Source organism: Melanostigma gelatinosum (genome assembly GCF_949748355.1).
Source record: "Melanostigma gelatinosum genome assembly, chromosome: 5".
Taxonomy (NCBI): domain Eukaryota; kingdom Metazoa; phylum Chordata; class Actinopteri; order Perciformes; family Zoarcidae; genus Melanostigma; species Melanostigma gelatinosum.
Genome location: NC_136638.1, coordinates 2,607,531 through 2,635,035, shown reverse-complemented (window position 1 = coordinate 2,635,035; position 27,505 = coordinate 2,607,531). Strand labels below are relative to the sequence as shown.

General features: G+C 41.5%; 1 protein-coding gene and 2 long non-coding RNA genes across 5 annotated transcripts; 2 read left to right on the top strand and 1 right to left on the bottom strand.

Moving 5' to 3' along the window:
- Positions 1-711: 711 nt before the first annotated feature.
- On the top strand, positions 712-1,697 carry LOC306777841. Its single transcript, XR_013772015.1, has 3 exons — positions 712-839; positions 1,292-1,395; positions 1,601-1,697. It is a non-coding gene; the product is annotated as an uncharacterized lncRNA (long non-coding RNA).
- A 3,845-nt stretch (positions 1,698-5,542) lies between these two features.
- On the bottom strand, positions 5,543-8,813 carry LOC306777834. Of its 3 annotated transcripts, none has more exons than XR_013772009.1 (5): positions 8,756-8,813; positions 7,374-7,473; positions 6,391-6,451; positions 6,156-6,211; positions 5,543-5,885 (listed from the first exon to the last, which is right to left on the bottom strand). It is a non-coding gene; the product is annotated as an uncharacterized lncRNA (long non-coding RNA). The 3 variants fall into 3 exon arrangements; XR_013772011.1 differs by having other exon boundaries at positions 7,389-7,473; positions 8,756-8,805; XR_013772010.1 differs by lacking the exon at positions 7,374-7,473 and having other exon boundaries at positions 8,756-8,806.
- Positions 8,814-21,741: 12,928 nt separating this feature from the next.
- hvcn1 (hydrogen voltage-gated channel 1) lies at positions 21,742-27,505 on the top strand. The gene is made up of 6 exons (XM_079268455.1): positions 21,742-21,871; positions 22,690-22,908; positions 23,709-23,813; positions 23,901-24,132; positions 25,876-25,988; positions 27,032-27,505. Exons 2-6 carry the CDS (start codon positions 22,735-22,737, stop codon positions 27,086-27,088), a joined length of 681 nt encoding a protein of 226 aa, XP_079124581.1. The 5' UTR covers positions 21,742-21,871; positions 22,690-22,734; the 3' UTR covers positions 27,089-27,505.

Below are 27,505 nucleotides of genomic sequence, written 5' to 3'. Positions count from 1 at the left end.
CTTCTTCCCCGGAGTCTCTGTGCTTTCTCTCCTCACAGGTTTCCATGGATCGTGGTTATATCTGGACCCTTTGCTTCTTCACCGGAGTCTCCCTAGACTGGTATGCTGTTCAGTGGTAGGTACCGATCCCTGGAGTGGTATGCCACTACTTTTCCAACTGTACACCGTTTCCTGAAGGCAGGTGCCACTTGAAAGTTCATATTAGTGGTATATGCCATTGAATCAGAGTGGTATACATATATATATATATATATATATATATATATGTATATGTATATGTATATATATATTTATATTATATTTATATATATATTTATAAATATGTATATTTATATACATATATATATATATATATATATCTATATATATGTATATATATATATATATATATATATATATATCTATATATATGTATATATATATATATATATATATATATATATATATACCGAACCGTGAATTTTGTGAACTGTTACACCCCTAATATTTATATATGTCATTTTATTTTCTTCACAATTTCAATCTATACATTAACCTCTCAGAAACATTACAATTCTTTTATTGGCCGATGTCGATGATTAGCTTTTTTAGAAGGAGGTATGAACATTCCACTGCTTCATCTCCTCTACTCTCGACTCTCTCCCTACCTCACGTCTGTCTCACTCGCTCTCGCTCTCTGTCTCTGTGTGTGTGTGTGTTTTGCAGCTGTATCAGCCACTCTTGAGGACTCACTGGCCAGCTCGGCTAAAGCGACACTGCAGGCCATTGGAGCTCAGGAGGCAGCCCTGCAGGCTATCGCACAGCACACACACAAACTGAAGGAGGCTATGGAAGCAGAGGTAAATAATACAGTGCCACTTGTACAGGTGTGGAAAATGTCATCGGATCCATGTGGTTTGGTGTGTTTTAGTGTTAGACCCAGGGACTGGGTCCAGAGGCTCCAGTTATGTATTAATCAGTTCCATCATTATCACCATTGACTTTCCACCATGATGGTAGAGATGAGGATCATTACACAAGGACTTTAAAGATCTCCATCCATCTATTTCCTTCTGCGTATCCGGGGGCCCTGTCGTGGTGGCAGCAGGGCCCCCGGATACGCAGAAGGTGGTGACCTGGGCCTACCTGGGATGTCCCACCAGCTCTAATGGGAGGCTTTCAGGAAGCATCCTGATCAGATGCCTGAACCACTGCACTACAAAACATTACCAGTGTTTCCTGTCATGCAACATTGTTCATGCGGATCATGATTGCTCTGCAGTAGACTGATTACAGTTCATATCAAATCCAGGTCCCACCTCAGGAGAAGTCGGCCCAGTGGAAGGATCTGGAAGCTGCTCTAGCTGATAGAACCGCCGCCGTGAATGCTGCTGGAACTGCTCTGTTGAATGCCAAGTAAGAAGACGTATATCTAAGCACACACACACACACCTGCTAGGCTGAATCAGACAGATCCTTGCTCATCGCATCGAGTTTATCATACTAGATCTTGACAATCCTCTCCCTCTTCAGATATGTGGTCTTGGCTCTGTGATGATACACGACAGCTCCACTCCGTCCTCTTCCTCACCCCTTCTCTCCCGTCTCTCTCCCCCTATAGTGAAGCTCTGGGCAGTCTCAAGTCAGAGATTGACCAGTCTAAAGGGCTGAAGGTCTCTGCTGTTCGCCCACTGGTTTTAGCAGCAGAGGAGAATCTCTGGTTAATGAAGCCAAACTACAGTTCCAGAGGGAAGTAAGCAGCCTCACTCCAGAGATCCAGGCCAACTGGAAGGGACTCAGTAAGACCACACACAGACACACTGTACTTAGGGGGACGAAGGCAACTGGTGCCTGCGAAATTTCTCTCTCGAAATTTCGACTTACTATCTCGAAATTTCGACTCACTATCTCATAATAATGAGATACTATCTCATACTTTTGATTTACTGACGTAGCAGAGCAGAGAAGCCATGGTGGAGTAAACTCCTCCTCTCAGGCTTTTACTTGAAAAAGGTTGTATTGTAGTTACAGTGACGAACGTAGTTTTCATTAACTCAAACCTTATATTTACTTCACCTGGTTCACTGTCTCTCCACCATGGCTTCTCTGCTCTGCTACGCCTCAGTCAGTTAGTAAAACGTATGAGATAGTATCTCATTATAATAATAATAATGCATTTTATTTGTAACGCACTTTTCATCCAAAAAATCTCAGAGTGCCACAGAGCCAGTACATAGTTAAAACATATTGAAAACAAACTATATTAAAATAACTAGTATACAAAAGCACAATAAAAAACAGTGAATGAACAGAAACACAAAATAAATAACAGACAGTGATTTAGTACAAGGTCGGAAACGCCTTCCTGAATAAAAAGGTTTTTAGGCCAGTCTTAAAAGAGACCAGTGTCTGTGTTGCCCTTCGGTGGTCAGGGAGACTGTTCCATAGGCGCGGCGCTGGCGAGCCAAAGGCCCGGTCGCCCATGGTGTGGAGCTTGGTGCTGGGGACCCGGAGGAGCGAGTAACTCAGTGAGTGACAAGTGTCCAGCCAATGATACGATTCGGTTCACTTACGCTACGCAGCCAATCATAGCATTGACACTATTGCCCTGCCCATTCGCGCCGTGCAGGTTAGCTAGCTAACAACAGTGCGGCGGAGTTACGAGACGCAAATGCCCCTTATCCCCCCTTATCATGGCGAAACGAACGGGCAGCGACATAAAGTCAAAGCAAGAAGCAGACGAAGCCATCAACCTGGACAAAGTGTACAACCATTGGAGAAGTGAGAAGGACAGACGTGAAAAATAAGGTAAAATTTAAGTCAGATTTGTGCATATTCTAGTGACATTTATTAAGATTTTTTACTTATGGATATTAATCATTAAATTATGTTACTACTAGATAATTTATGGGTAGTAGAAATGATAATAAAAAACTGAGTAATTACATATTTTACAGACAGAGTTACAGGAATTTACACTGTATCACAAGCTACAGCACACGTCATTGTGCAAAATGTGAATGTTTTAATGTGAACAAAATGTTATGTCTGAAAGGTGTATATGTATCATTTCTTCCAGAACAGGACCCTCACACAGGCCACAACAGGACCTCACACAGGCCAAAGCAAGACTCTTCCCATGGCCAAGCAGGACTCTCACATAAAACATACTACACATCTCATGAACAACAAGATTTTTGTCTTTTTCCTTTAAAGTTTGTCAAATCACTTATATTAAAAGTAAACTAGTGAAAATTGCTGCTGTAATTTGATTCTTTTAATAAGCCATGTAACTTGCTATGATCCAAGGTTTTGAACAGGTGTGATACTGGTGTGTGGCCACAGCGTGCACATCTGATGTTGCTCACAGTGGTCCTCAGTGTGCTCAGGGAGCTTGTGTGTATGCCCAGACACATGAAAAATTAGAGGGAACATTGCTTACAAGTCTGTCTATATCCAGGATTCATGTCACTTGAGAGGTTTTATGTGTATTCTCTCACTAACCTGTCTTGTCTTCAGACTATGTCCAGTGCCCTTGCTGTGACCGGAGGTTCAACCCGGGTGCAGCTATTAGAGACAGCTGATGTAGGTGCTGTTTCAGTGAATGTTGATAAAAATCCAAATCCATTGATAAGATGCATTCACTTATAAATGTTTTAGCTAAAATGAGAAGAGTATTTGACAGCCTTGATAAATCTGTGCCCTTGAGGACTTTTTAGTGTTTATTCAATGAAATAGTGTTTAAACTCGTCCAGGCCCCGGGCCCGGCCCGCCGCCCAGTCTGCATTGCACCCGACCCTGATGCTTGTCCCTGAGGCTGGTGGGTCCACAGGGTGGCTGCTCCATGTTGTTTCTTCGAGCTGAGCCCCATGGGTGAAGGCCCGGCCACCGCTGACGAGCTCCCCTCCTGGGTCTGGCTCCGGGAGGGTGCCAGACCGTGAACAGAAAAGTGTGGTTTTGTGGTAAAATGTGTAGCATTCTTCTAGATATGATCTTAGTTCATGTATAATTGTGTTTTGCAGTGTGTAAAATGGCTCCCGTGGTTGTTTCGCACCAGAATGTCTTTGTTACACAGGTATTTGTTTTAAAAATTGTATTCGTATCGCAAAAGTGAATTGTACACAAATACACCACCCCCCTACCCCCCTCTAGCCCCCTTTAAAGGGGGCTGTCGTGTTCAAGAGGAAGACGAAACGTCAGAGGAGACGAAACGGCAGAGGAGGCCAAATGTTGATTTTGTGAAAGTAAACAGTTTCAAAGATTTTATTCAAAAAAGTCGCTCAGGACAGCTGATTTCAGTTTGTCATTTTCATGAATATCTGCAGCTTTCAGCACTTTACTGGGTAGAGATGCATTTTCACTTTTTATGCTCTTAAAAAGACGTTTCAGGCAGAGAGGCCAAAAGTGGATATTGTGAAAGTAAACTGTTTCAAAGATATTCTTCAAAGAAGTGCCTCAGGACAGTTGATTTCAGTTTCATTAGAATCTGATGCTTTACACACCTCAAGGTACATTCTCAGCCTTTTATGCTCTTAAGACATTTCAGGCCTGGAAGAGGCCAAAAGTGGATTTTGTGAAAGTAAACCGTGTCAAAGATGTTATTCAAAATAGTGGATTTTGTGAAAATAAAGTTTATTAGAATCTGATGCTCATTAGACAACCAAATGTTGGGCAAAGCTGAAAACTGGACTCTGAGAAGATGACCTCACTCCAGTCCTCTATGGCCCAATCATCCTGGTCTTTTGCAAACCTCAGCCTGGCTCTTCTCTGCTTCTCGTTGATAGGCTATTTTCTAGCTTTGCCGATTTCAGAAGCCGGTTTCTAACAGTCGTCGCCGTGCACTTCACCCCAGCTGCCGTTTGCCATTCTTTGTGGAGGTCGCTTGATGTCATCCTACAGTTTAGTAACATTTGAATGAGTTGGCAGTTATTCCAGTGCTCTGTAGCTTTGGTGTCCGTAATGTTTGCTGCTTGACCTTGTTCTTATGAATCGCGCTCTTTGACATTGCAAGGATGGAAGCAACCCAATGCTCACTATATCCCCCTGCTAGTAAAACCAGAATTTAACTCTTGGTACGGACAATTGTCACCTTTTTTTTGAGGTATTACTAGCACAGTTTCTGCCATCCAGCTGGTCTATTGCAAGAGGATAGTGATTACCACGGCACTGGTTTTTATACTGTCATTAAATAAGATTTGGATCAGGTGTCCTATATTGGAATTCAACAGACAGTAAGGCTTCACGTAGAGATGCTAACTTGAGAAAAATCTGGCGCGGCCTTACTTTTTTTCTCCCAGAGCTGTTTATTGCAACACATTAGGGCAGTAGCAGCCACACTGTCAAAACTTCCTGGTTATATATGCACCTCCATAAACTTAAAATATCCTTTAACACTTTGATTTAGCTAAGCGCAACAGGGCACTTATGAGGCCTGCACACTGTTACACCAAAATTGTTTACTCTTTAAAGGCATTGTTTAAATCTACAAGATCAGAAAAAAGGCATTTCCTGTAGGTGGAGCAATAAACTCAAAAAGAAGTTTTCAGTAAACAGAAACACCAGGTAATCCAGATTTAGTTTTATTCAAATATGGTCGAGCATCGTCTTAATATAGTCACAGACAGACGCCACAAACCCTTAAATACGAATGTAGAAAGAACCAAAATACTTGAATCGTCAACCAGGTCTATACACATGACAATTGTTTGTGTGAACGAATATATACACCATATTAATGATAGACTATCTAAACAGATCATTTCCTATAGATTCCTTCAGGACATTATTCACCAAAATGTATGAGACCAGTTGTGTGTAGCGCCTCGATCAGGTTGAGCAGACAGTGATGCACCCAGTCAGGTCTCAGCGGGTGGACTGATCCTCCGGCCTGGCAGAAATACACTGAACTAGACGACACAGATCAAACATCACCAGACAGCCCACAGACCAAGTTTAGTGTAATAGACACATTTACAGAAATGTGTTTCAGGTCTTCAGTCAGGTTATAGTAAATGTTTTTACTTAAACCTGTGCCAAAAGTCCTGAGGTTTCTCTCCCAATGTAAAGATTCCACAGCAGAGAGGAGGCCTCTGCCATGGCAGTACACAATTGGGTTTACATCTACATGCTAGAAACACAATAGTGAGTGTTCCAGGCGGACAGGATGTCATACATACCCAGAGCAGTGTCAGTTCACTGCAGATTGTCCTGCTGCCCCCTGCCCCAAATGCTCCTGTAAAGAAATAAAGAGCAGTCATTAAAACGAAAACCACACAACCACTGCTGACAGATAGCTGCTATGCTCAGTGTTTATGGTTCACCATGGTGTTGTCAGCATGATGTGTTACATTTGTAGTCATCACTGCATATACATCACTGTTCCATTAGTACAACTGGTTCCTCCACACTCACCATCAGTCAGCCTGCAGCAGGACTTTCAGCCCCACGTTGTGCAGCTGACAAGATGCTCTGCCTGCAACACAAGCACGAACAAAGAAAAGATTGGTTTAGTCAAGTTTACCAGGTACCATTTGTCAGATTTTTGTTGAAGCAATTTGAGCTGACCGCAGCTCCTTGCTATCCAAACCAATTGTAAAACCGAAAAACTGTGACACATTCGGTTGCAGTAAAATCTTCAGGCTATTTTTCCATTAAAGATTCTTAGCTTGCCCGTAAACGCATTCTTTAGCTTCCATTGTGGCCTGAAAATTATATACGCCATGAACACAAACGTTAATGGTGGTTAAGGCCACCGTTAACATTCTTGAGAAATATAGATAACTGCATTAGCATTATTTAAAAAAGGTTTTTCATTATGCTTGGTATAGTACGATCATCTGTATGTAGGCAATAAATTCAGTCATGTTAAACTTATGAATAATAATCTTAAAATCACAACATTGGACAAGACTAACTATATTTCAACCTTCAATAGTAACAGGCAATAGAATAAAAGTTAAGGTTTATCTCAGGTTTCTACAAAACATTCTACATTCCCAAATGGATCCGTTGCAGTGTCAGTATGTGAATGTGGGGCCCTTCACTAGGCCTGACCTGCTGTTGGATCAGGACAGGCCACTCTCGTTGGGCCATGCTCTGCAACAGCTCAGAAGCAGCAGACTCTAAAACAGAACCTGCAGCGCTTAGAGCCAGTACAGAGACTTTCTCTACCAGCGCTGTAACACTGAGCCAGACACATCACCTGGTCAGCTGACTGAGCGCTGGTTGGGAGCAAGGGAAAAGCCATGTGGGTTCTGCATAGGGTTGGGGAAAATTGCAGAGAGCCTCATTAAGAGCTCTATCTTGGTCATCTCAAGAATTTAATGTCAAGTCACCAAAGCAGTGCCCTCCTTGCAAGTCAAAGGGGACAGACGGTTTCTGGAATAAGTCATTACGTTTTGTATATTCACCCTTGGCCTCAAAGGCAAGGCAGTACTTGGTCGCTAACTATCCCATGGCTGCCACCGCACTCGTTTAACAGGAGACCCAGCAGACCTGGACGGGACAACATAAGACACATTGGTGCGCAATAAAGGCATGCAAGCAAACATTAGTGGGTAGGCAGAGTCAGTTTGTCTGCAGAAACGAGATCTCTTTTGCAAAGACTCCCAGCGGTAGACAGATATGAACGCCATGTGTTAGCATCTCACGCGGCTTATGCTAACGTCAACCCAATTGAGGGCCGTCTCCTTAAGTAGTGTCCTACGCGGGGCACAGTATGCCTACTACACTTAATGTTTCACGTTAAAGCTAGTTTTAAACTCGTATCCACAGTTAACATTCGTGTTCATACAACATTAACAGAGTTGTACCCCAAACCGGACAGTTTTTAGCTAATGTTTCAATACAATTCACTTACAATGTTGATAAAAATGATCGTGTAATGTTTTCAGTTGATTTAATGGTGTTAAACTGAAGTTAAACTTCGTACCTTTCAAACTAAATATTGTTGTAATTATTACAGTTAGCTTTGCCTTTACCAGAGTCGTTCAAACGATGCTAACACCGGTGAATTAGCCGTGCACTGCTATTGGCCCAATCCGTGGGGACTTCTATCCTCGTTGTAAACACTGGCTGCTGCTGGTTTTTCGGAGATATTCGCTTGTTCCAGGGTCGCAAAAATGACCATCAATGCTGTCAACACATCCGGGACCGTAGTTCTGTCCTTCACAATAAGATATCACGCTTCAACAACTCCAAATTATGCAATAAAAGCTCCTTAATTTCCGTTTGAGCTGTTTTAGCGTCGCCCGAGCATTCCTTCTGCTTTCTCTCATCAAAGTCACTTTCCTATAGTATTTAGACATATAAACGTACATATATATTCATGAAATTTGACAAATCATTTGATATGTATGAATTAATATTATTTACGTTTGGTTGGCGATCGCCGAAGAAAATGACAGCGTAATGACCGGAAAGGGCGTCAAGACGGAATCGTTCGAGACAGGCCAATAGCAGCTAGCGCCGACCGAGGCAGGCCATCGTTACGTTAGCTTACAGCAGCCCTTTTAGTGTACTCACGTGCTTGAGGTTGCGCTTTTGTAATCAACGTTAGCTTCCAGAAATATTCAGTTAAGTGGTCACTTGGTCTTCAGTTTTAGTGACGCTAACGGTAAATTATAAAGCCATTGATAAACGAATTAACATGGACCGTCATTTCAGCACAGCAATAACTAAAATGTAATAAAGAGCCATCACTTTCAAACGTTGGTACGGATATTTAATCTAATAGAGGACGTTAAGTTATTACGACAACGCCTTGTGAAATACTTACCCTACGTGAGAGTAAATTCAGCGCTCCTCCGTACAACATGCTTCAAGAAGTGTAAGAGACAGAACGGAAGTCAAGCATAGCTTTATAAAGTGCAGTATGCCGCTGTGCATCATGGGAAAGGAAGCGCTCCCAAAGATCGTCCAACGCGTAGATGCAGACGTACCACTGCCTCATCTTCCCCTGAACAAGAAAACCGGTGGGAAAATTGGCAAGTAAATGGGGTTTCAAGTCAGAGCAGCTTCCAGTAATGCGCACAGTACAGGACTAATAGTATTTGCATTTTTCAAACTCAGTGTTTATATTTATAGATGGCTCCAAAGATACTGGTACAGGCTGTACAGGTCAGGTGCAGTACTATTATTACTGGCCTGTAGTGGATAGAGGAGATGTTATTGCATCTGACAAGTTTTATAGCACTGGCAAGCATAAGAGGAAGATCATCATTTAGCACAGATATTATGAATGATGTATTCTATATAATGTGGCCTACCAGATAGAGATTATGGTTATAGCTCCACGCTACCATTGGGTTTTCTGCCATTTGTCGTTTTCAGAGACAAGACAAGATGTGAGGAACCATAATGCAATGTGAATTATGTTCTTCTTCTCTTTGCAATAAAACATATTTGATGTGACGTATCGCGTCTTGGCCAATCAGCGTTAAGATGTCTACACCGGCTTCCCAACCTGTTTATCATGGAAAGCTTGTCAGCTTGATATCACGTTAGCTAACGTTAGTGAATTGTGTATTGGCGTTACAGTTTAAGTTAAATTATGTACCGTTACAGTTCAGACTTGCTGGGTTATGTTAACGTCTACTGCATGCGAAACGTTGTCGACTGATAACGTTCGCCATTATCGCGATTAAACGTAATGTGATGAAACATGCAGCCCCCCCCCCCCCCCCCCCCCCCCCCCCCCCCCCCCCCCCCCCCACGGTTTTGAAGTTCTTCTTCTTCTTTTGTTGTTAATGGCGGTTGGCAAACAATTTTAGGTGCATTACCGCCACCCACTAATCTGGAGTGTGGACTAATGCTGCGTTCACACCGGTCGCGTTGATTTTTTGACGCGCGTCGAGATTACATACAAAGTCTATGCACAGACGCGATGAGACTGGCGCGCCGCGATTTTGCGATGGCGCGGCGCGTTGGACGCGTTATTGCAGTGCGGTGGACGCGTTGGACGCCGCAAAATCGCCAACGCGTGAGTTGAAATTTTTCAACTTCAGCGACATAATCGCGTGACGCTGTGGCGCGATAGCCTATCAGCGTTGAGTTGCTCCCCCTGTCGTCACTGGCTTCCTGCCGTTGTTGAATCAGGAAATAAATCCTGTAGCCGTCTGTGTTCACCCAGAGCGCTACGATACCTCATATCAACAGAGACCGGACCAAACTATGTGTATACATGTGTGTGTGTAAACCATACGGTACAAACAATGAATAGACGCTGCCGTATTTACGTCTACGTGACGTTATTGAGTGCTGGTGGAGCTGCTACGATGTTAGCATAGCCTAGCACCGATCCATCAGAGCTCCATTGAGAAGACCAGTAACCTACAAATCGGCATCATTACGTAGTTATTTCGGAGTCCCTTTTTGTCGGAGAAGACAAGTACAAATCGGCATCATTACGTAGTTATTTCGGAGTCCCTTTTTGTCGGTTTATTGCCGTTGAATCACAGCCAAATCAGTTTATGTTGTGTTCCTACAGCTGTAGTAAACAGCGACCGGTGGCTTGCTAGACAGTGAATACAGCTCGATACAATCCACGGAGCTCCTCTGAACAATATTATGAACCAGACATGACGGCGTTTGGCATTCTGATGTTTGAGGGACTTCCACAACACGTACAAAGCAGCAATTGTCCTTATTCCTTTCACGGTTGACAGCGGAAAGAAATGGCGGCCATGTGAACGGCTTCCAGGACGATAAACCACGCCCCCTGTCCGGCGCTACGAGATTTTGCGGCGTTTGGTGTGAACACGACCGGCGGCGCGTTGGACGCGATTGTGCAGTGCGTCAAAAAATCAACGCGACCGGTGTGACTGTCAGTCACACCGGTGACTGTCAGTCACCGGTGTGACTGACAGTCACAGTGTCCCTCCATTCACTCCTGAACTTCTTTGTTAAGTCCTTCTCGAAAGCTAGCATAATCAGGTTGGCCTTTCGTTTGTGGAGCATCGACTGTCTGTGATCTGAGAAAACATTCTTTAAAGTGGAGAAGGAATTCTCACAGAGGGCCGTGCTTGCACCAAAAGTCAGTGCATGTTTCAGAACAGTTATTACGCTTGGCATTGCCTCAAGAGGCTGGTGAAGGTATTTAAGAAATCCTTGATTTCCCCACACACTGAATCAATGCAGCTGAAATATAGCCTCCGCAGTTCCATCTCGTCGTTGGGGTCCTCCTGTGCGATTCTCTCCTCAACAATGTAGATGTCAAAGGCTGGGTTGATGGTGCGCCTTCTCTTTTCCATGGGAGGCTCTGCACTCCGGCAGCGCTCCAAGAGAGCCACAAATTTAATTTCAGAGCGCAGGTTCTCAATACACACACACGCAGAATTGACAAGTTGCATACCTGTCAAAAGATCCATGTCCTCTGACTGTAGCATGGTATTAGGGGGGTCGAGGTATGACAGGATAGAGTGTACCATCTCGGCGATGAACCTGAAGCTGGGCTCAGACATGGTCCGAAGCAGACCTGCCGCTTCAACGCGCACGTCTGCGCCATAGGTCCTCTGGCTGTCAATCTCTTTCAGGAGGGTGAGCAGGTCATCAAATGATCTTAAAACAACAGAGACAGTACCAAAGTGACCAGTCCAGCGTTGCTCCAAGAGGCGTTTCAACCTCTCTCCCTTGTACAGGATGGCTACTGTTGGTCTCCTGCAGAATTTGTAGAGGATATTGCAGGTGCTGAAAAAATCCAACACGGTCTGTTCTGCTGCCAGGGCATGCGAGACCACTAGATGTAATTGGTGGTTGAAACAATGGACATAAGGAATGTCTCGCTGCAGTTTCTCTTGCAACCGTTTCTGCACTCCCCCGTGCTTACCGGACATCAGAGAAGCACCGTCATACACTTGGCTAATTATTCGCCTCGGACTCAGTCCATCTTTAGACAATTCCTCCACGATCGTGTCAGTCAGTGTAGCCGCATCCCCTTGGTCAGCTGTGGCAATTGTCAGAAGACGTTCGGTTGGCTCATACAACTCATTAATAAAGCGCACAACTATTGAGATGTTTTCTCTTCCTGTTGGGTCTCGAGTACCATCCACTTTTAGCGCGTAAAATGACTCCCCGACCTCCGTCACGATGTGCTCAGTGACCATGGTGGACATGATGTCCAGCAATTCATTCTGGATCTCATGGCTGGTGTATCTGGCATTGTATGGAATGGACTGGGCCTTGCATCCCAAGGCCCGCCCCTAGCGCCGGGCCTGGTTTCTTGTCTAGCCGTCGCAGCGGTGGCGGTGTTCGATTTTGCCGTGATTACGGTCTTCAATTCCTCATATGCGTTCATGATCATCTCCTGCTCGTCAGCGGAGTGAAAAGAGGCTCTTTGAGTTTATTTGACATTGTACTGTTAGAAAATCATGGTTTCGGTGAGCGACGCTTCCCCTTTTGACGTAGGACGGGCACGCACAATTATCCTGATCGTCTGGTTCAAATTAACGAGACTGTTTGAGAGCGGATTAGCCTTGGAGAAACCGACATAGCCTGACATCAATCATCTCGTTAATTTAGGCTGGCTAATAGAACATTTGATCGACTTTGCTGAACCACTTACGTGGAACGGGGCCCAGTATGTCCATTCCTTAATCTTGTCATTACCCTCTCCTCTTTTCTATTTCGTCCACTAGGCCCTGTACTCCCAACCAATGGTTTATTTTTAAACTGATATCGTCCTTTGGCCCTTTATTCCATTCAGTCTGCCATATCTTTTTGATTTGTCACTTAATCACCACTTCAGCTTCTGACTTACTTATATTTAATTTAACAATATTTTTCCCACTCTTGAAAGCCTTTTTTGCTGCTTTATCCGCCTTCTCATTGCCATCGACTCCAACATGGGCAGGGACCCACACAAATTTAACCGCTATCCGCATTTGATGGATTCTGAATAGTGCTTGTAGTATTTGTGGTGAAACCTGACCTGAGTGGCTTCTTAAGTGGTAGGAGGCAGACACGAGAGACTTTGTTCCAATAGCAAAATTTATAAAGTGCCCTGCAACACGTGTTACTAGTGATGTTACGAGATGTGCCGACGCTTCGAAGCGTGTGTCGAGTAATGGAGGGGGCGTTTCCTCGAAGTGCGTATCGAGGCTTGCTTCATTTAGGGGAGGAGCCATAAATGATGAGGTCCGAAGCCTCGCTGCCCGGCTGTACCACGTGACTGCTTCGGGAAGTGGTTCAGATTTTGCCGGGAGGTTTGACAGCAATATAAACCCCTCAGGCTCCATTCAAAATGTGGGTTGTTGGTGGAGAGTTGTGAGTTTGGATAGTTTGGATGGCGTTTATATAGTTTGGAGAGTTTAGAGAGAGATAGTTTGGAGAGTGAGGAGAGTGAGGAGAGAAGGATAGGTGATAAGATGGAGCCAGCTAGGAAGAGGAGGATTTCCCCTGTGTGGGAACACTTTGATTTGATAACTCCTAATAAGGTAAGCTAAATCTAACTCTATTTCAGACACATTAGGTTTGCTTATCAAGAACTGTATTTTTCACAGTTTCTTCTTTTATTCAAAGGTGAGGTGTTTATTGTGCTCCAAGGAGTTGGGGTACAATAACAACACCTCATCCATGCTAAGGCATTACTGTGCCTTGCATGAGAATAAGGAGGAAACTGGAGCTTCACCTCGCCATTGTAAGTCATTACAATATTACAAATGCACCATCACAATTTTTCCCTGTTCACTTTTGTTTATTGTGCAAATAAAGACAGGTAACAGACACTGTATTTATTCTCTTTTAACCAGCCACCAGAAAACAAGAGCTGGATGAAGCCCTCGTCTCCATGATAGTGAAGGACACACAGCCCTTCAGTATTGTGGATGATGTTGGATTCAGGGCGTTTGTGTCCAAACTGGATCCCGATTTAAAGTAATAGGATTTTTCAGCCAAACAAAAGCCACCGAAGCAATAAAACGACTGACCTCCGAGTGTGCCACCATTATACGGTCAAAACAAAGCAGAGAGGAAATCCCCCAGGCTTCCACCTCTCATGATGTCACAGGAGGTAATCTATTATTTTACATTTTGAGATTGATTATTCCGATGAGAACACTTAGTAACGTGATCTGTGGTTTCCTCTTAGGTAGCAAACTGTGGCATTGTTTAGACACCAGCGTCATGGAGGCACGGAAGACTCACAATGTAACAGCAGATGCCACTGTGGAGGTCCAGCGCTACCTTTCCGAGCCAAATATAAGCAGGCTGGAAAAGCCTCTGGAGTACTGGGAGAGGCAAAAATTCCTGTATGCAAATTTATAGAGACTTGCTCTTGCATTTTTGTGCACGCCAGCATCTTCTGTAGCCTGTGAAAGGGTGTTTTCATAGGCCGGAGAGGTTGTGTCAAAAAAAAGGAATTGTTTAAAACCAAAAACTGTTGAGAAACTGTTATTTCTGAATAAAAATGAATAAAATGTCCCGTGTCCTGTACATCACTGTCCAAGTTCCACAAGCATATTCAGTCCCCTCTTCCTAGTTCCACAAGCACTTTCACTGTCCTCTGCCTGCTTAAGCCCATGCCATTTTCCTAAAGTGACATAATAACATCATTACACAACCTGCCATATCATATGATACTACCATTTTGGGAAAATTTACACACAGAATACATTCAAAAAATATTTTATTATGCACATATGTGATCATTTATGTACAGAAATTATTTGGTCATACATTTTTGTAATTCCGTCATTCCCAACAGCCATAACAGACACAAAACTTCAATGCATCACATTATGTGGTTCAGATACAGCTGCCTGTGATTATACACTTGGCCAGTAGGTGGTATCGTGTGCACATGAAGCTTCGAGTAATGAACCCTTTCTCGAACCAATTGGCTGAAGTGTTGCGATGCCTAATGAGGCTTCATCTCGCCATCACTATATAAACGCTCTCCAAACTATCCAAACTCACAACTCTCCACCAACAACCCACATTTTGAATGGAGCCTGAGGGGTTTATATTGCTGTCAAACCTCCCGGCAAAATCTGAACCACTTCCCGAAGCAGTCACGTGGTACAGCCGGGCAGCGAGGCTTCGGACCTCATCATTTATGGCTCCTCCCCTACATGAAGCAAGCCTCGATACGCGCTTCGAGGAAACGCCCCCTCCATTACTCGACACACGCTTCGAAGCGTCGGCACATCTCGGAACATCACTAGTTCTCACCCACTTTGTCACAGTATTTCATACAGTAAATCCTCTGCATCTGAAGTGGCAAAATTTCAAACTCGTCATTACTGCACATGAAACTGATGCAATCACCACTCTCTCTGGCCTGACGTCCTCTACCCACTGCAAGGCAATAACTATGGCCATCATCTCACACGCAAACACAGACAAGTCATCACTGAGTCCCACACTCATACTGGAATTCTGGTATTACTGCTGCTGCTGCTGTTCTTCCATTTTTGGGGTCTTTTGATCCATCTGTATAAATTTCCCCCACATTCATCTCTCTATACTTCAAGGAGGCCAAGATCAACTTCAGGCTGTGGCAGTAACCAAAGAGGAATAGCTGGCAGAACCACAGCTGGAGAATAACTCCTGTCCAATATACCCAGTTCCCTAGCCTTCTCCTGAGCAACCCAACCAAAGCTCTTTGTTAGCGTTTTTCCATGTTCCCAGCATGGCTCAATTGCACTTACTGTTTGATGGTTATGTCCTTGTAAACTAACCCAATATGTCATCATTATCTGTAATCTTCTTAACTCCAATGGCATTTCCCCCATTTCTACCTGCAATGCTGGCACAGATGTTGTTTTAAAAGCCCCACTACATATTCTTAATGCTTGTGCTTGTATTACATCAAATTTTCCCAATAATGTTTTAGACGCTGACCTAAGCCACACAGCCATAGTCTATTACTGATCTTATCAACCCCATATATATAGCTTTCAAAGCAGACCTGTTAGCTCCCCACTCTGTTCCCACCAAGCATGTCATTACATTTAACACCTTTTTACATTTATTAACCATTTTATCAATGTGTACATTCCATGTAAGCCTAGCATCAAACCACATTCCTAAAAATGTGTACGAGTCCGTCCTTTTCAGTTCCTTACCACAATTTGACCTCTGTTCCAATTTTCTTTCTTGTAAAGAAAATGGTATTTGTTTTTTCCACTGAAAATTTAAATCCCCATTCCAATGCCCATACTGTTCCACTCTTTTGATTGTTTCCTGCATCTGTTTCACAACATATTCCACATTCCTACCTCTTTTCCACAGTGCCCCATCATCAGCAAATAAAGATCTCCCTATATTTTGTCCAACATTTTCATATACATCATCAATCATTATTGAAAACAATAAAGGACTAATCACACTTCCTTGTGGTGTTCCATTGTCCACCAAATGGCTGGCCGACAAACACCTTCCCACTCTCACTTCTATTGATCGACCAAACAAAAAATGTTTAACCCATCTGAACATTTTACCCGATACTCCTAATTTAGATTAATAATCCCTCTTTCCCCATAAATCATACACTTTCTCCACATCAAAAAACACTGCTACCACTACCTTCTTATTCACTTGTGCCTTCCTCACCTCTGCTTCTGACAGGCTATTGGATCCATTGTTCCCCTTCCTTTTCTAAATCCACTTTGATACTTTGACCTAAGATTCCTTGTTTCCAAATAATATCTTAGTCTTTCTGTGATCATTCACTCCATGATTTTACACATGTGGGATGTCAATGCGATGTAGCAAATCTGATCTCTACCTGGAGCAGTTAGCTCTGATTTTCTTACAGCCCTTTTTATTTCTTCCAAAGTGAAGGGAGCATTAATTGCATCTTCGCTCTCATCTGTTTCCAACACTTCTTTATTTGCTTCACTTGTTCTATATCTTCCATTTAAACCCTCCTCTGACATATTACCAGAACTATGGACCTCAATCAGTGCTTTAGCTAACATTTCTGCCTTTGCTTCATCGTTAGCCACCACTCCGCCATTTTCCAATACTGTATACCCCCACTCCCGTTTTACTCCACTCATTTTCTTTATCATCCCCCAAACTTGATTAATTGAAGTGCTTCTCCCTATTGTGTTACAAAATGATCTTCAATACTTACTTTTAGTTTCTTTGATCGTTTTCCATACTACTGCTTGTACTCTATTACATTTTTGAAATTGTGGGTATTTTTTAAAACCATAAAAGCCTTATTCCGTTTCTTTATTACCTCACTGCACTCGTCATTCCACCATGGAACTAACTTCCGCCTCTTTGTACCGGTTTTCCTTAAAATTGTCTGATTGGCAGCTCCAATAATTGCATCTCTCACATTTTCATTAAATATTTCTATATCCTGTTCTCTATCTATATCTTTAAATCTTGATTCACTAATTTCTCTAAATTTATCCCACTGAGCCTTTCCAAATACCCACCTTTCTGCTGTATCTTCTGACCCCACCCTGCTTCCTCTTCCTACTCTACAGAAAATGGGGTAATGATCACTTCCAACAGTAGAATGCTTCCATACCTCCCACACACAAATACCTGCCAATGACAATGCTATGGTCAGGTATAAACTTGACTCATTACCTGACTTGTAATTCACTCTTGTGAAACTCCCATCATTTAAACATACAAGTCCCAAGGAGTCCATCACCTCCTCTACTATCAACCCATTCCTATCAGTCTTTTCCCCTCCCCAGAAAGTGCTATATGCGCATTACAATCACCACACCAAATGACCCTTCTTCTGTCTAGTCCAGGGCTCGCAAACTCATTTTCACTCCGGGCCACATCAGCATCATAATCGCCCACAAAGGGCCGGTTGTAAATGTCACTACTCGTAACATATTATTAAATAACTCTCTGCATAACTCTCTTCTATGATACAGAAATTAAAAAAGGAATTTCATCTGAAGGTAATGAAGTGATTGAAGTGCTGACAGGTGCATACAAACAAACCCCCTCAAAGTTGGTTTCCAAACTGTACAGGAGTTTACAAAAAAAACGAAACGGAAGAAACACACTATATGTAAAAGTGAAATGGGAAGTAGAACTGAAGGTTGAACTGTCGACGAGTGATTGGCAATCCATGTGTAGAACGCAACAAACATCCACCAGCTCTAGAAGATGGAGGGAATTTGGTTGGAAGAACTTAATCCGCTTTTTTATAACACCCCACATCAAATATAAACAGTTGGGTAAAGAGCAGCCATGCTGGAGACAGGGTGGGCATATGAATGCTAACCATTCACACATCTTTTGGACATGTATAAAACTACAATCATTCTGGGACAGAGTTATTCAGACTCTGGAGGAGATTCTACGCTACAAGATTCCCAGAGACCCCCGGATTGTGTTCCTGGGAATGATACCTAACGACATCATTCAAAAAAAGGACATCTACCTCTTCAAAATCCTGACACTCGCTTGCAAAAAGGCCATCACAAGGAGCTGGTCGAAAAATGACCCTCCAAGTCAAGGACAGTGGCTGGACATTGTGGAGGAAATATATTCTATGGAGAAATTGACTATTTTTCTAAGGATCAAAGCCGGGATCCATGATCAACGCTGGAGAAAATGGACCGTTTACAAAGGAAAAGATGAGTAATGTTCTCAGGACCTGACAAGAAAAGAATAGAACAATGTTTGTTAAGAGTGAATGCTGACCCCCTTTTATTTTAATATATATTCATTTAATTTACTTTCTTTTCATTATTTTCTTTTCTTTTCTTCCTGTCTGTCAGTTTGTTTGTTTTTTTTCCTTAACGATGTTTTGTCGAGTTTTTTGTTCAGTGTAACAGCAACTGAAATAAATAAAAAGTTTAAAAAAAGAAATCACCACACCAAATCACCCTTCTGTCTAGTCCAGGGGTCTCAAACTCATTTTCACTTGTAAATGTAACTACTCGTAACATATTATTTAATAACTGTCTCTGCATTTGATTATTGTTTATTCAAGTGTAAACATATTGTACATGCAGTTATATCAATGTAAAAATATATTTAAGCACATTTCTGTTATTATAACTTAAATCCTTTTAATTTAGTGTTAATAAACCCACATTACTCTATCAAAGATCAAACTGTTACAGAAAACATCAAAGACAAATATCAAACAAGTTATTACAATAACTTTGTTCAAAGCTTAAAATCCTTTCAAGGGTGTGTTTGCACAATCCCACATGAAGTATTTCATGTTTTTTAAAGCCACGTTTAATTAAAGTAGTCTTCAATGTACTCACAATACATTTCCATGTCAAGTGTACAGTAACCAGCCAAAGAGCTGCTTCTGTGACTGTGTATTTAAGTATGTCATCATTTTGACTTTCTATCTCATAACTTCGACTTTCTATCTCATAATTTTGACCTTCAATCTCATCATTTTGACGTTCAATCTCATCATTTTGACTTTCTATCTCATAATTTCGACTATGGGGATATTTTTAATATCAAGTCTAAAATTTTTTTTAAATTTCTAGCCTTAACCATTCCAGTTCAAGTTCTAGCCTTAACCATTCCAGGTACATTTTTAGCCTTAACCATTCCAGGTCAATGCCTACCTTCACCTTTCTAGGTCAAAGCCTAAACTCAACCATTCAAAGTCAAACCTTAGCCATTCCAGGTCAATTAACCATTCCAAGTTCATTTCTAGCCTTAATCATTCCAGATGAATTCCTAACCTTAAGCATTCCAATCAGTGCTTAACCGTAACTATACAAAGTTAATTCCTAACCTTAAACATTCTAGGTTAATGCCTAACCCTTAACCATTCCAAGTCAATGTCTAGCCTTAACCATTTCAGGTCAATATAGGGTTAGGAAGTTAAGGGATTGACTTCTGATGCCGTGAGTTTCACTTTGTCCGAATTATGCACTGTCCATGAAACTGACTCTGAACCTGGGAATGAAACATCCACCACCCATCACGACCCTGCCTTATATACAAAATGTGACTCTGTGATGTGTCAAGAACTCTGTGTTGAGTTACGTTGCCCTGACTGTACTCTATTTTTGAGTTACAAATCTTAGGCTTGTATTTCCTCTGTGTTACAGATATTTTTAGTACTATAGTCATTTTTAGAGTCATGTGGTTGTGTAAATTTATGCTCCTAATGTCAATCCACCCTCCATTGAGGTTTAAGGTTGATAACCACACTGAAGTAAATTATTTTGGGTTCACTTTTTTTCTGAAGAGACTTGGAAGTAGTAGTAGTATAGTATATATATATATCCATTTCATGTAAAAAAAAAGAAAAAAAAGAACTGTCCTAAAAATATCAAATTGTAGAGTTTAGAGTTCATGGAAGCCAGATGGCAGCTGGGCCCATATTAACCCCTGTTCCTCACACACTTGTGGTGCTCAATGTGGACATGTTTTCAGTACCTAAATGTTAGCTGGCCCCAGACCTAATATGGTAGCCTGACCAACCTATCAACATATTTTACATACAAGGACTATCAACTGGAGAGAAAACTAATTAATATTATTTTTGTAAAGTTACAGTAAATTTGCATATTAGCAAAAATAGGCAGAGCACAAAAGGAAATATTTGTCTGGTGCATATATCTGTCTCCTTCAAAATAACTGACATGGTGCCTCTACCTCCCTGATAGTGTGTGATACTTTTAATAAGGATCCATGGCAAATATTTCATCTATCTAGTCTAAATCTATTAAAATTGCGTACGTTGTAATTTGGTGCTTTCAACTGGGATCCCCCAGGTCCCCAATACATTGGAATTTAAAATTATTATTTCAAAAGCACTAATTAAAACAGAATAAAATAATATAAAAAAAAGATTTGTAGAGTCGTTAATTGTTGTTTTGTGTGTCCGAATCATCATTAGTTGGTAATAATTATGATAATCATAATTTCTCATTATTGCAATTTGCCTAATTTTTGCCTAGTTATTTTTTTAATCCAACCAGCCATAAATTAATTGCAAACTTTTGTTTTGGGCATAATACTATATTACTTTCATATTTGCAGAGTATTTATAAAGCCAGTAGGTGGCAGTATGATCACAAACAATGGTCTTTGTGAGTTATCAGTGCAGACTCAGAGTGAAAGCTTGGAGAACACAATGTGTGGTTGCACAAGGCAGAAATAGTTGATGTACTAACATTGACAGCATCATCTAAACACTTAGTATAATTGTTGTGTTTTAGATACACAGCAGCACATGTAAAATGCACAGAAGGTAGCTGGATTTAATATGGATCTACTATACTGTAGGTCTTTAGGCCTGCATAACATATACACGTTGGATACAGAGGAAATATCCCCCCAATAAAAACGTCCATTAAAATATTGGCTGTTTAACACATAACACATTAATCTGATTACTACCGTTTGAAATTGCTGAAGAAAATAGTCGAAAGCGTGAAAGGATGCCAATCCACTCTGGGGAATGCAAATTAGAATCAGTTTCTACAGCTCAATTATTTCAAAGCGAACTTCATCCACAAATAGGTACAATGAATCCTAATTACCTTGCAAACATGAACATGTCATTACAAGACCATGTCCAAAATATTTTTGGAGCAGCACTTTAATTCGGCTCTTATATAATCTACCAAGAAACATTAATATGAACGTCTATTCTAGAAATACTATAAAGTCCCTCCCAACACATCGAGCAATAAGCTGATCTGTTGGGAGGCGGGGCGATCCTGGAAACATTAGTAGTGTCATCTGTGTGATGTAGTATAAACGGTGCATACAAAAAGTGTATCATAAGTTAAGTAAAAGTTTGTTTAATGTTTACGACGAAGTGAGACAACATAAAAAGTCTACATGTTTAAAGGTAGTTCGGGAGGCTGTCTGCTCATAACGGGCTTTTCCTTGAAGGCGGAGTTGTTCTGCTCGACGTTGTCAGAGTTTTGCTCTGAGGAGAAGGAAGGTGTGTTTTAAACGTCAAAGTGGTGGAGGAAAGGTAAGTCATTTAATCCGGCATAACGGTTCCACTGCTCGTAGGCTACTATGCAAAGTAACAACGCAGCTCTGACGCGTTACACATTCGCCTCTCGCTGAACCCTTCAACGTTACTGTCAGTAAAAACGCTGGGTTGGCAAATATGACGGATGTTTTTATCACGAGTTTTCACGAAACAGAAAAGAACAGGTTATCCACACGAACTGCTGCTCTAATTGCTGCTAAATAGTGTTAATGTGTTCATGTTTATTGTTCGTAGTAGGTACTAAGAAAAGTTATAATCCATGTCCTGACTTCATTTAGGCTAACTTTAGAAAAAGTGTGGAGTGGCAGACAGTTTGCATGGTCTATGATCGGATTGGTTGGATGTTTTTCATTTCAACTGTGAACAATCTCATGACTTATTTTCCGTCACAAAGTAGCCCTTGGATTGTGTGTGTGTGTGTGTGGCAATTTCCTTTTGACTGAGAAGGTTTGCTTTCTCAATAACATGTTGCAAACCTTAAAAAAGGAGAAGTAAACTCAGATTGTCTAACATATGGAGAAATTTGCCCAAGATGCTGACATGTATTACAGAGCTCAGAGTGGAAGATGGGAAAAACATTCAGTGTCTTGACTCACATTAGTCTGCAATTTATACAACAATAATTGGTTTTGCTATTATCGAGTGGCACAGACAACCGGAGGAGTTTCCTGAAATAACAGAGGACCATTTTGTTGATCGCAATTTATAAAATTAGCACAGAGAAACCGCTGTGTAATCCTAATCTACAGCGTCTGATATACATTTGAATCCATTCTGACATTCTTCCCTCTGAGGTGAGGTGGGGCTTTTGGTCCACTCCTTTTGTTAAGCCTGCAGTCATGGCTCAGTACCTGGGCTACTTCACTACCGTGGGCGATGCACAGCCGGTCCAGTGGGAGGATGAAGAGCTGCACGTGAACAGCGAGGAGCTGAGTCCGGCCACTGGCCAGGTTCCAACAACACTGACCTTCAAGGATTCACTGCAGAGGCTCTATGGCTCAGAGCGGTTCCAGGTATGCGAGATGTGACCATGCCACGTGAGACTACAAAATGGTGTTTTGGAGGGAAAACTATCAAAATAGCGGCTGTAGTTTCGTACGTGATCACGCTACTCAAAATACAGAAATGGCGTTTGAGCCACGATAGAGGCGACATTCAGCTGTACGAAGAATCATATAAATGTTTGACGAAAGTGCACATTAGATTTGTGTCATACACCACGTGCATCTGAGATGAGTAGCAAAAGCTATATGTGTGCATGATGAGTATGTGTGCTTGGGTTAGTTAAACAATAAGGCGAACAAAAAAGGGAACACTCAAAAAAGGCAGATCCTCACCGCAGCAGTAAAATACAGAAACTGTTACTTTATCACACAACTGGCGAACTCGGCAGCCGTGGCACTGAACTTTTAACTGATAAAGTTACAATTATCAACCTCACTCGCAGTGACTGATCTAACTACAACACTATTACAGCAGTATGTAATACAACAGTAATACAACAGTTCACAGCACTAACAGAACTTGGCGGTCTGTAAGATTACACAATAACACGGAACAGTACAGTAAACTTAGAACAAAACAAGGTAACAAATACACTATGACCTATCTCTGCCCAGACACAAGCCTCTTACTCTGAGATTACTTTGTAGCGTTCAATGTGGTTCTTCGAAATTCTTTGTTAAATTCGGGATCCGGAGCTTCAAGCTGCGTGGTGATCATCCCACTTTGATGGGTAAGATTGGGGCAGCTCCCCTTGAAGTTGCTGTATAAAGAGAGGCACCTCCCACTGATTGACTGACTTTGCTTCCAGGTGTTGGTGGTGTGTCTGGTAATCCTGGATGCCATCTTTGTTCTTGCGGAGCTGCTTATAGATTTGTCTGTGATCCAGTTGGAACATGGCCACCTTGCTCCTGAGGTGAGAGACAGATTTGTCCACTTGCTCCAAGCAAAACTCAGTTCTTATCAATACCATTGTATAATACCATTCACTTTTATTGTGCAGGTGTTCCACTACCTGAGCTTGGCTCTTCTCACATTCTTCATGGTGGAGCTGGTTGGTAAGCTGTACGCTTATCGCCTGGAGTTCTTTCAACACAAGTTTGAGGTGTTTGATGGCACGGTGGTGGTGGTTTCCTTCGTGTTGGACATTGTGTTCATCTTCCATGAGGACGCCTTCGATGGGATGGGTCTCCTCATCCTGCTGCGACTCTGGAGGGTGGCCAGAATCATCAATGGTCAGTAACACTTTGCCTCGAAGTATGTAAAGGGTGTTGCCGTTTTGAATGACATTTTTTATATGGGAAGAGGTTTGGGTACTCTGTCTGGGTGCCAAAGGGTCTCTTTGGCACCCAGACAGAATGGCTCTTTGGATAGTAAAGGTGGCCGACCCCTGCACTAGACGTTAACGTTAAAGGGATGGTTCAGGTTTTTGGAAGTTCTTATCCTTAGTAGTACTTATACTTGCATGGCTTAATCTTTGAGACAAGCATATGCTACTGGCAGGATCAACCAGGTAGCCAAACGACATACAGTAGATGGCGGTCGGCACACCCCCAATTTGGAGAAACATACAAGTACCTGGACAGGAGCAAAGTAATGTATTAAAATGTATATTGGACACCTAAAAAAAATCAATACTAGTTTAAGTGTACGCTAAGTTTAGAGTATTTTCACTGCTTTACCTTCCCGTGATGCAACCCTTACCAACAGGTATCTATGCTCTCTTCAGAACCACAAGTCTCCTTTGACAAAAACAGGGATTTTTACCACTCCAGTGTTCTGTCTACCATGATACATTGATGTCTTTGACTTAACGTCAACACTGTAACCACTTCACATTCTCTTGATAATGTTAGTTTATTTTTCGAATGTTTTTAACTGATATTCTGGTCATATCTTACACATTGCACCGACAGGACCCTGCTTGACCTCATGTTTGTAATCAAACTGTTTATGGTTGCTGTAAGTGAAAAATATTGCGGTATATCTGTGCTTAAGTAACCTAACCTAGCCTCCTTAATGTGGCCCTAGACCTTGGTAGTCCTGGAGGCAAATGGTTGGAATAGTTTCGGCATGTCTCAAAAAGAAATATAATCCTGACTTGATTATGAATCAATTTTATAAAGTGGTATATCACCCAGAAACACTTTAATTATTTGTGTCTTTGGTAAAATCAGATAAAACATGTTCATTTACAATAGATTGTTATATTATATTGTATTGAGACTATGGACACCCAATCACAGACTCCCCTCCTCTCACCCAGCAGCCTTAGGCCCAGTTTTTATGATGAAATACATTTCAGCAAGGCAAGGCAAGTTTATTAGTAGAGCACATTTCAACAACAAGGTAATTCAAAGTGCTTCACATAAAACCATTAAAAGCATCAAAACATAAGGCAAAAGAAAAGGAGATTTAAAAACAATTAAGAACATTAAAAAAGTGTAAGAAATAAAATGCAGTAGTAAAATGCAGAAATGCATGAAATTGATTAATATATGAATTGAATGTGGTTCAATTAAAGGCAGCAGCAAACAGAAAAGTCTTCAATCTTGATTTAAATGAGCTGAGGGTCTCAGCAGACCTGCAGCTTTCTGGGACTTTGTTCCAGATATGTGGAGCAGAAAAACTGAACGCTGCTTCTCCATGTTTAGTTCTGACTCTGGGAACAGAAAGTAGACCGGTCCCAGACGACCTGAGGGGTCGGGATGGTTCATAAGGTAGCAGCAGATCAGAGATGTATTTTGGCCCGAAACCATTCAGTGCTTTGTAAACCAACAGCAGGATTTTAAAGTCAATTCTTTGTTGGACAGGAAGCCAGTGCAAAGACATCAGAACTGGGGTGATGTGATCCACCCTCCTGGTCTTAGTGAGGATTTACTTGATTTCCCTTTGAGTTTGCAGTAAAAATGTGCATGTCAAAAAACACGATAACACTAGTTGCTACACACCCAGATGACTGTTTGAATGTGTTGCAGGTATCATGGTGTCAGTGAAAACCCGTGCAGACCAGAGGATTCACAAGCTTAAGGAGAGCTATGACCACCTCGTTCAAAGAGTCACAGAGCTACAAGAGCACAGTGACAAACTGGTGATTCATTATAACTGCTTCATACTAGATCAGAAATATTACTCAGACTGTTCATTTAATGAGCTTTCTAATGCTCCACATACAGGAGCAGAGATTTATATTATAATAAGGGAACATATCAAGCTCATTTTCAGGTTCATACTTGTATTTTGTGTTTCTACTAGAACATGTTTACAAGCTTTAATGTGCAGATAACACATATTTCTCATGCTGTCTGAATATAGCTGTGTTCACCCTGTCTGAAACACTTCATTTTAGCAGCTGTCTCTTTTAGTTCAAATGAACCTGCATGTGATATGAGAGCTAAATCTGAATGGCTTGTTGAATCATATGTTTTCATATCTAGCCAGTACACAAAAAACGGATTGGGTAGTCTTTTTTCAGTTTGTGGGATGGTAGGCACTCCAGATACCCACAGGCATGTCCACAAGGACTGTTTTATCATATATCAACTTAAAAAAAATTCATAGATGGGATGTCCACAGGGCCACAGCTATGATTGATGATATTGTGACATTTTGAGTTTATCCGGACACCTGGAGGGGCTTTGTATCCTAGTTAAAAATGTGGAGATGGTGGGTATTTATTCAGCTCAGCTTTGTCCTTTTAGACTCAAAATATTTACATTTCACAAAAAATGTGAAAACGGCTAAAGAATAAAGGCTTTCAATTCTGAAAGCCTTTATTCTTTTGCGGTTTTCATGAAAAAAGTTTATTTAAATTACATTTTTTGTCACCCTTGTAATTGGTTCCATCAGTGATGACATTGTACTCACCAACATAAAGGCTGAGGTCTCAGAACATGGTGACAATGCTAAAAAATGTCCAATTGCAACTTGAGCAGTCAGACAATCAGACTGGGAGTGTATTGTGCATCTTACCTGTGGGGAATCTCAGCACAAGTATTTTGAAAATGATCTCCACGAGGACAGAAATCCATAACATTTGGGCTAGCACAATTGACCTGACAGTGGGTGTGTAAGCTTTGAATGATGTCCAACTACATACTGACTCTTCTCTCTCTCTGTCTGCATCCATCTTAGGAACAAGAGAACCAGAAACTGCAAGCCCTCCTGAAGAAGAACAGCATAGTCTTCTAACGAATCGAGCTAACTCTTCTGGAGCACGTACTTCTCTGCACTATCATACTATACATTCCATGAACTTTTACTTTAGACCCAATTTCAGTGTTCCTACTACTTGTTGACTAATCCTTAACTGTTATATTACCTGAAGCGAAACCATCTTTTTTAAATTTCTGTATCAGTGGATCCATATCCAGTTTTCTGGTCACTATAGTGTTGGAAACCAGTTAAAGGCCTGCATACTGTATGTCTAATAAATGTCAGATAGTCCGATGCTACTGGATGTCACTCCATAAAGCTACAAAGTCATGGCCTTAATTTAATAGTAAATATTTGAAACATTCCTCACACTGATGACTTGTACATAAAACTAAATGTACACAAAGTGATGTTTAAAAGTGTATGTATGTCGTGTAAAAAAAACACATGTCA

Bases quoted from the DNA above. Each gene is read 5' to 3' on its own strand.
- hvcn1 (XM_079268455.1), top strand. From the start codon at position 22,735: ATGGCTCAGTACCTGGGCTACTTCACTACCGTGGGCGATGCACAGCCG. The intron at 24,133-25,875 runs GTCAGTAACACT...AATGTGTTGCAG, and splicing joins GGTGGCCAGAATCATCAATG to GTATCATGGTGTCAGTGAAA. The intron at 25,989-27,031 runs GTGATTCATTAT...CATCCATCTTAG, and splicing joins AAGAGCACAGTGACAAACTG to GAACAAGAGAACCAGAAACT.